Below are 10,031 nucleotides of genomic sequence, written 5' to 3'. Positions count from 1 at the left end.
ACCACACACACACAGTGCATGAATTTCGTGCACCGGGCCGCTAGTTAAAATATAAAAAATAAAAAATCCCAGCAAACAAAAGTGCTGGTTCAGATGGCTTTACAGGTGAGTTTAACTAAACATTCAAAGAACTAACACCTATCCTCAAACTATTCCCAAAAATTCAAGCGGAATGAACATTTCCAAGCTCTTTCTATAAGGCCAGCATTACCTTAATTCCAAACCCAGATAAAGACACTACAAAGAAAGAGACTTATAGGCCAATATCCGTGATGAATTTATTTGCTAAATTCCTCAAAACATATTAGCAAATCAGATCCAGCAATACGTTAAAACTATCATACACCATGACCAATGGGATTTAGTCTGGGGTTGCAAGGCTGGCACAATAGTCACAATTCAGTAAATGTGATATCTCATATAAACAGATGGCAGGACAAAAATCACATGAAAATATCGATTGCTGCAGAAAGAGCATTTGACAAAATACAACACCCTTTTTTGATTAAAAAAAAAAAACTCTCAGCAAAGTGGGAATGGAGGGATCATACCTCAAAATAATAAAAGCCATATATGACATACAGCCAACATCATACTAAATGGGCAAAAACTAAAAAATTTCCACTAAGACCAGGAATAAATTGAGGATTACCATTTTCACCACTCTTGTTCAACATAGTACTGAAAGTCCTAGCCATAGCAATCAGACAAGAAGAAAAAATAAAAAAGTAACCAAATTTGAAAAGATTATATAAAACTCGCATTATTTGACGATGACATGATATTGTACATAGAAACCATAAATACTCCACCAAAAAACTACTAGATATAAAAAATCAATTCAGCCACAAAGCAGTTTACAAAATTAACACCCAGAAATATATGGCATTTTTATATACCAACAATGAATTCTCAGAAAGAGAAACTAAGAAAACAATCATATCTACCATTATAACAAAACAAAAAAAATTAGGTACTTAGGAATAAACCTTACCAAGCAGATTAAAGATCTGCAATTGGAAAACTGTAGAATGTTCAAAAAAGTAATAGAAGAAGGTTTAAACAAGTGGAAAAATACACAGTGTTCATGGATTGGTAGAATCAATATCATTAAAATGTCCATACTACCCAAAGCAATCTATAGCTTCATTGCAATCCCTATTAAAATACCAATGGCATATTTCACAGATCTAAAGTCTTCAAAACTTTATATGGAATAAAAAAAGACCTCGAATATCCACAGTAATCTTGAAAATGTAGACCAAAGTTGGAAAAAGAACACTATCAGATATGAAGTTATACTACAAAGCCACTGTACTCAAAACATCCTGGTACTGGCAAAAAACAGCAGCAACAACAACAACGACAACAACAAAAAGACCCACACACAAAAAACAGGCATATAGATCAATGGAGTAGAACAGAGAACCCAGACATTGACCCAAGCCATTATGTTCAATTAATATTTGACAAAGGAGGCAAGAACATACAATGCAGTAAAGACAGACTCTTTAATAATTGGTGTTTGGAAAATTGAAGGAAATGAAAGAAAGAAAGAAAGAAAGAAAGAAAGAAAGAAAGAAAGAAAGAAAGAAAGAAAGAAAGAAGAAGGAAGGAAGGAAGGAAGGAAGGAAGGAAGGAAGGAAGGAAGGAAGGAAGGAAGAAAGAAAGAAAGAAAGAAAGAAAGAAAGAAAGAAAGAAAGAAAGAAAGAAGAAAGAAAGAAAGAGGAGGGAGGGAGGGAGGGAGGGAGGGAGGAAGGAAGGAAGAAAGAAACTAGTCCACCAACTTACACCATACACAAGAATAAACTCAAAATAGATAAAATACTTAAAGTAAATTATGAAACCATAACAATCTTAGGAGAAACCATAGGCAGCAAAATCTCAGACATCTCACGTAGCAATATGTTTGCCAATACATTCCCTAGGGCAAATGAAACTAAGGACAAAATAAATAAATTGGGACTACATCAAAATAAAAAGTTTCTGCACAGCAAAAGAAACCATCAATAAAGTGAAAAGAGAGCCCACTGAATAGGAGAATATATTTGACAATCATACATTCAATAAGGGTTAATTTCCAAAATATGTAGGGAACTCATACAGCTTGACAAAAGGAAAACAAACAATCCAACTTAAAAAAGGACAAAGGGCCTACATAGATGTTTCTCCAAACTGAACATACAGAAGGCCAAGAGATATACAAAAAATGCTCAGTCACTAATCATCAGTGGGATGCAAATTAAATTGACAATGAGTTATCACCTCACACCTGTCAGAATGGCTATCATCAACAAATCAATAACCGAAAAGTGTTAAAGAGGATGTGGAGAAAAGGGAACCCCAGTACAGTGCTGGTGGGAATGCAGACTGATGTAGCCACTGTGGAAAACAGTATGGAGTTACCTCAAAAAGTTAAAAATGGAATTCCTATTTTACCCAGTGATCCCACTCCTAGCAATATATCCTAAGAATTCAGAAACACCAATCAGAAAGAATATATGCATCCCTAAGGTTCATAGCCATGCAATTTATAATAACTAAGATTTCTAAACAGCCCAAGTGCCCATCAGCAGATCAGTGGATAAAAAAGCTGTGGTACATTTACACAATGAAATACTATGCACCTGTAAGAAATGAATATCTCTTACCATTGGCAACAGCATCAATGGTCATGGAGTGTATTATGCTGCAACGAAATGGTAAAACATCTAATGTTATATGCTAAGGAGTTTAGTATTTGTTTTATGGATTTAAAAGTAGATGAGTATACTGAGTAATAAGAAAAAAAGAAAAATAGATTGTTATGGATTATAAGAGAGGCATTTGTTCAGTAATGTGTGATCTACAATCTCTAATCATGGAGAACAGCAAGAATTTTAAGGTATTTGATGGTTTAGAAGTCATTGGTGACCTTTGAAAAGGCAGACTTACAAATTGATGGAGACAAAACAAAAGAAGCAAATTATATTTTCTGTTCTGGCCAAAATAGAGTAACAGGGATCAGATATATGCCCTGGAACACCTGGAAAAATAATGAAATAAAATAAGATAAAATAATGAAAGACACTGGACATCAGGAAGCAGAGACTGATCCCTGACAGATAGTAAATAAAGGAAGTGAATCCTATGATGGCTCCAAATTCCTAGAGTTTCTAGGCCACAGCTCAGAGAGGCAGAACCCAAGCAAAGACCAGCAGTCTCGCTACTAGTATGTAGAGGAGATGGAACTAAGACACTGTAGAGAACAAGGTGGGTAGAGATCTCAAGGCAGACAACCAGAGAGTAAAATGAGAGAAAGAGAGGGAACTACAGAACCTTGCCCCCCACACGAATGATTCCGCTGATTACTGATCAGCTCGTGTGTGAATACATTATTAGAAGCCAGGAAAGAAACCACTGGAAAGGATTCTTGATAACTGATACTCACACAGGGCCTGCAATAGCGACCTTTACTGTCAGCCAGACTAGAAAACCAGAAGCACAGGCATTGAATACTTTACGTGGAAGGGTCTTGCTGCAGAAGTGAGGAACAGTTAACCATACAACATGGTAGAACAGCCTTTAGGCATGTACTATCACAGGGAACTGCTCTGCTTATTTCAGTAAAATTTTAAAAAGGACACAAAGAATCAAACTCTTTCCAAGCAACATAACAGTATCCAAAAAAGGCAAATACAATTTTTAAAAAGAAAATCAATGGTGAACAACACATGGGTTTTAAATTCGGACAGGTTCAGTAGGAGTACTCATCTATCCTTTGCCCTCAGACTTTAATATGGCACTGTTTTTCAGATTATGTCAAAAATGTTACCTTAAAAGATTACTGATCTTGATTTCTGAGGGGGATTTTGGGAGCCACATTAAGTTGTATACCCAATGCCTCACTCACCTCACCCATATTTGGGCAAATATCAAAACCTGAGGGCTGTGAGTACAGTACATAAGAAAAAACAAACCTCTCAGAAGAACCCGCCTTTCAATTCCTAGCTATAATTTATCCAGGAGAAATGAAAGTACTTGTATGAAGATGTGAATAAGTGAAATATTCATGGCCACTTGATTTACAAACAGCCTCAGACTGGAATCAATCCAAAAGTCCATCAAAAGATGAATGGGCAGCTGACCTGTGGTGTGCCCATACACGGGAATAGTTCTCTACCACAAGCAAGAATGCAACCTTGCGGGCCATCCCTGGACAATGCAGGCTGTGCAGGGGCGCGTGCTGACCCGCCTCAGGAAAGAATAAGAATGCTGCCACGCCTGGCAATGGTCTCCTAGCAACTGGGCGGCTGGGACAACAAACCCCTGAGGCCCCTGGGCGCCCTGGGCCAAGGACGCCATGGCGGGCCAGCAGTGGCCCTTACCGGAGCCCCACGAGGGGTGGCTGTTAAAGTCGGACCTGAGGAAGAAGGCGCTCATAGAGTCGGGGCTGATCAAGCGGTGGCAGTCAGGGCCGAAGCTGGACAAGAAGCCAGAGCCCAGAAAGAAGTGGATGCCTGGGCCCAGGCCACTGGAGCCCTTGCCCCTGGGCGTGAAATGTAAGCCCTCGTTCAAGGACAGGGACAGGTTACCTTCCCGCTATCTCTCCAGGCAGAACAAGCTTGGGAAGTGCCCCACCTCCACGGGCAGCCGGAGGTGGGTATTTGTGGAGGAGGGAGTGGACGACTTCAGAACGGGCTGTCCATCTCCTGAAGATGTGATCACTCCTGGCCCTCGGGAAGGCTTTCTCCCCATGATTGCTCATAGAATTCCCCGCCCTCCGCCCAAAAAGACTCACAGGCAGCCGCCCAAGGGAGCGGACCTGTGTTCCACGCTCTTGGCAGCCCAGCCAGCACCGAAGGCCTTTGTAGAGAACACTGAAGCCAGCCTGACCCAGCATCCCTTGGCAACCTACCTGAAACTGGAGAAAGATCTCCCTCCAGACCTCCTGCTCAAGGTCCTGGAAGTGCTAGATCCTGACAGGGAGCTGGAGGACACGTGGGCGTATTGTGAGGGCACCAAGGAAAGAAAGAAGACACCCACACACCTGTGTGAAGAACATCCTGAGGAGGTCAACCTGGAGCCTCCCCAGGAGGTCAACCTAGAACCTGCAGAGAAAGCCCACCTGGAATCCACCAAGGAGAGTTTCCAGTCAAATTTAAGCAGTTTGTTTCCTGAGGAAGAGACAAAAGCATCATGCATGATGGAAATCCGCAAACTTCCTGTTTACCAAAAACAAAGAAGAGCATCAGTTATTAAATTCTGCAGATTGATGAATGAGAATTTTGAAAACATAGATATTGATGAAGAGGACATCATGAAAAAGTTTGAAATTAACCTTGAGGTCCCACTGACCGATAATACAGCCAAAATAAAGGAAACAAGCCAGCTTCCTTTGAATATCAGGCCCTCCAAACAGCTAGATGAAATGAAGCAGAGAAAATTCTCCATGCAGGAAGGTAACTGGGAAAGGAAACTCCGAAAACCAGAAGACCCTTATAAACCCAAACGGGAGAAGATAAAGTATGGAGCATGGTACCTGGACCCCAAATGCTGGAAAAAGCTGGCCAATGACCAGCCTTTGCTCGACCCTAAACTTGTCCGTGCCAAGGAATATTGGAGCAATGGAAAGCATCTTGAACCAGACATTTTTGATGAACTTTATGGACCAATTGCTTTCAAAGATTTCATTGTAAGCAAGGGCTACAAGATGCCAGGTGTGATTGAGAAGATGTTTATGAGGAAGGGGTGGAAATATGAGTCTGTGACGACTCCTATACACCGAGTAATGAAACTCCTCTCCAAACCCAAAGAGGAGGATTCAGAGGAAGAAGAGGATTAGACAATTTTCTATTTACTACTCACTTGGCTAGTGTCTCTCTCTCATTTTAACATCAGTCAGAATTCACCATGAGTGCCTCACTGTGTATAGACAACTTTTATTCCACAACATCTGTAAATTTGACACCTAGTGCAAATAAAAATTTCTAAATCAGCTTCTGCTTGGGTTCATCAATATTTTATGTATTTATTTTACCAACTATGAAGGCAATATTTTTACATATATTCCTCTCGGTTTTTATTGCATTAGTAGTATTCTATTTTTATTTCAATTATTCATTTAAAAAAACATAAATAAAAGAATTACTTAAAAAGGATCCTGTTGCCCAGCCGATGTGGCTCAGTGACTGAGCATTGACCTATGAACCAGGAGGTCATGGTTTGATTCTGGTCAGGGCACTTGCCTGGCTTGCAGGCATGATCCCCAGTGAGGGGAGTGGGCATGCAGGATGCAGCCGATTAATGATTCTCTGTCATCATTGATATTTTTCTCTCTTCCTCTCCCTCTCTGAAAATCAGGAAAAACATATTTTTAAAAAATTATGCCAGCTAAAGCATGGGATGAATCCCAAAATAATCCTGCAAAACGAAAGAACTATCACTCTGGTAATATTCAATTTCTAATGCATTATGACAATTATTTTTTAAGCAAAACTTGTAACCCACAGCCGAAGTAATTTTTTGTATTGTTTGTGAATTGTCTATGGCTACAGTTGCACCACAACATGAGAATTTAGGAATTGCCATTGAGATCATATGGCCTAGAAGCCTAGCATATTTCCTATCTGAATTTTTACTTTAAAATTTACTGCCCCGCTGATCTGGAAGAAAAATATATTCATACATATATTACATCAATGATGCCACACTTTAGCTGAAGGAAAGATAATACACACTCATCTATGGAATAGAATGAAGTAAAATATTTTTATAAAATTAACTATTTAGTTAGACCTTTTGGAACATTTTTCAAATCTGCTTTTAATTTTAATATTCTTAGGAACAAAAATCCCTGAGGCATATCATCATATCTGATAGTCCCTGTTTCTTGTAATTTCTTTTCATGTGATGACTTGTCATACAGAGATTTCCCATGACTCCAAAAATATGGGTGCTAAATGTGAGGTAGGGCAGCCTGAACATGATACAGACAGAATAACTTTCTTCCCACTGAAATGGCTAATTAATTCAAAGGAATGTCCACAAAGGTGGGTTGGCCAGGAAACATGGTTTGTATGTCATATATATATATTCCACCCCTACACCCACCCCCCATGGGACCAAATGAAGTTTATTTAGGGTATTGTGCTCAGGAGTGGACCCTGCACCTCCATGGAGGGATTTCCTGGGATATTCTTCTGCTTTCCCAGACTACCCAGGGCACAAGACAATGTTTCCCTTGGTACCTGGGGTTGCTGCTTGCTCTCTACAGCCCAGGACACCAGCAGGGCACTGCTCCTTGCAATGCCTCCCAGCCAATCAAGTGTCAGGACAAAGCTTTCTACAAAGGACACCCATTCCCCTCAGCTGCCACAGGGTGGGGGCACAGTGCCTGTGCTCAGGGCCAGTCCCTGGAAGCAGCATGGGGAGGTTCAGGAAAGGGCAGAAGTTCCAGGAGAACACATGAGGTCTGGATTTCAGGAAGTGAGCTGGAAAGTTTCTCCCACAGACTCAACTTAATAAAAGGGGCGACCTGGGGCCAATACTCAGTGTGAAAAGCAGCTTTCAAGCTGGGAGATCTCTCAGTCAAAAGCACATCCAGCATTTCTGGTTTTTTTTTGTTTTTTTTGGGGGGGGGGTGGATGGGCTGAAATAGGCCTGTGACCATTAAACTTCCTGAAATGAACACCTAAACTACAGGCTCTCTAACCATCAGGCTTTAAGGGTCTATGTGGGGTGAGATGATTTCAAATGGAAGTCCTCCTATAGGCCGAGCAGGCAGCTCAAAGGGTTTCTTTGGAAAGGATGACACAGGGAGAAACAGTACGGACAGACACACAGAGTTACAGACACCAGGAACGGGAAGCCATGTGACAGAGCCTCTGGGTAAATTATGGTTCTTTCTGTGCAGATATAAAATGGGCGCTATTGAAAGTCATAGGACAGCTCTGGGTGGGTCGGGATCAAGAACTCTTTGACTATCTCCTCCCTGGCCTCCTTGCACCTGGCCTGGTGCTCCACAAGGCAGGGCTGCAGGACCTGCAGGAGCTCCTTCTTGAGCTCCCAGGTGAGCATGGCTCCACTGCTGTAATCCTTCCTGATCTGCTCCAGCTTGTCTTCATCCTCAAGGAAGAAGGTCATGTACATGAAGGACATGTCCACCTGGCAGTTTTCCTAAAACTGCCTGTGCTCCTGGATGGTGTCTCTCCCTCCAGAAAATGCATGCTTGTTGACCTTGGTCTTGATCTGCTTGGTTGAGTCTGTGAGGAGGATGGGGGAGTTGGGGTCACTGGCACTCCTTTGGGTCTGAGTCCCCTGCAGGGTGGGGAAGAATGTTGAGTGTTGCAGGCTGGTTTAGGATAGCAGATCCTGGGAGTGATATCTCTTGTCATCCTGAAGTAAGGATCCTGGTTGATGGCACAGGGGATGAGGCCCTGGAAGTCCATCTCTGCCCCGAAGATCTCTCGGAATTGAGTTGCTGCAGGAGGGAGCAGCCTGGATGGCAGGAAAGCTGATCTTCCCCTTGCAGTCACTGCCGGCGAAGCCAAAAATGCCTTCATTTGGTTGAAGTTCACATGATTCCGAATCTTCACCATGTTCTTGTAGAAGTCTGGTCTCAACGACATGTAGTTGAGGTCAGAGAAGATGGGCTTGTTGATGTGAAAGCCTCAGGTGATGATGTCCTTGGCGTTTTCCACGGAGTAGCCATAGGCCTGGTCCAGGGTCAGGTCTTCCACAGGTACTTCTAGTCATCTACCATCTGGATGAGCAAGAGCACATTCAACATGTCCTGCAGCCACTTTGTGAAAATGAACTGGATGTGGTGGCCTACATGCATGGCTTCGGAAGAGGGGCCCCTGCCCACATACAGGCGAAACAGCTTCTTGTTTTCATAGGCAACGAGGACTTGGTTCATGTCTCTGTGTGAGAAGAATGTGCATTTGTGCAGAAAGCAGTGCGGTCTCTGGCCCCTGGCTCTCTCTATTCTGTTTATCAGCTCTTGGTCAATGTCACTGCTTCCAAACAGAACAATGAGCTTGGCATAGTCATTGCCGTTTGCACTGTTCCTCTGTACAGTTCAGGGGTCCACAAAATCCACTTCACCTTCCATGTCACCTGGGCAACTAACCCAGGTACAAGGCTCTCTGGAAGGCAGTCGGCCTTGTAGTTCTCCCCGGTTGTCACTTTGTAGCTCATTTTTAGCAATACCAGCCTCTTCACTGCAGAATCAATTTCATCCTGGGCTGCGGGGGGCACTGAAGAGGTGGCCAGTGGAGTAGCTGAGATCTCTGTGCAGCTGGGCTCTTCTTTTATAGTCTTCCCCCTCTTACTGTTTCCTTTTTTAAGCCCCTTTCTTCTCTTTTCTTCCTGTTCACCCCACCCTGCAGCTATTTGCAGTAAGGATTTCTTAGAAATCAACCAGTTTCTCACAAACACTTGAGCCTCTTGACCAATTCCTCATGAGACAGTCCAATCAGGAGTTGGCTGTGAGTGTGTTGTTTGGGGGAGGCTGGGTGCAGAGACCAATGAAACCCACTCTAAATCCAAACTATTAGCTGGTCATTGCATCATTTGCTGGTCATTAGCCACCCTACACTGCAAGCTGGCCTCCATTTAACCGACCCACTCACTTCCCATCTCACTTCTTCAGCCTCAGTATGAGAACTGAGTTTACATGTGGTCCTGATGGGAGGAAAGGCAGACCTGTAAGTGCCCTGCGGCTATTGTGCACTAAGGCAATGTTGTGAAAGTTCAGTTCTGGCTCACAGGGACTTGAATTTCCAAATACAGCTTTGGCTTTTTTAAAAAAATATTTTTATTCATTTCAGAGAGGAAAGGAGATGGAGTGAGATGAAAACTTCAATGATGAGAATTATTGATCATGTGCCTCCTGCACACCCCCTACTAGGGATTGAGCCCATAACCTGGGCATGTGCCCTTGATCAGAACCAATTTGGGACCCTTCAATCTGCAGGTCAATGCTCAATCCACTGAGCCAAACCGGTTAAAGCTGGCTTTTTTCTTTACTTTTTATTGCTGAAAGTATT

The 10,031-nt window shown here is 42.4% G+C and overlaps 1 protein-coding gene and 1 pseudogene across 1 annotated transcript; one reads left to right on the top strand and one right to left on the bottom strand.

Annotated features, from left to right (window-relative positions):
• Nucleotides 1-4,342: 4,342 nt before the first annotated feature.
• On the top strand, nucleotides 4,343-5,824 carry LOC118653577 (protein FAM47E-like). The gene has a single exon (XM_036304217.1). It carries the CDS (start codon nucleotides 4,343-4,345, stop codon nucleotides 5,822-5,824), a length of 1,482 nt encoding a protein of 493 aa, XP_036160110.1.
• Nucleotides 5,825-7,908: 2,084 nt separating this feature from the next.
• Nucleotides 7,909-9,621, bottom strand: LOC118653576 (annotated as a pseudogene).
• Between the last annotated feature and the right edge of the window lie 410 nt (nucleotides 9,622-10,031).

The sequence above is a fragment of the Myotis myotis genome, unplaced genomic scaffold (genome assembly GCF_014108235.1).
Source record: "Myotis myotis isolate mMyoMyo1 unplaced genomic scaffold, mMyoMyo1.p scaffold_m19_p_4, whole genome shotgun sequence".
Classification (NCBI taxonomy): domain Eukaryota; kingdom Metazoa; phylum Chordata; class Mammalia; order Chiroptera; family Vespertilionidae; genus Myotis; species Myotis myotis.
Note: the sequence above shows the minus strand (reverse complement) of the source record. Positions and strands in the feature narration are given on the sequence as shown.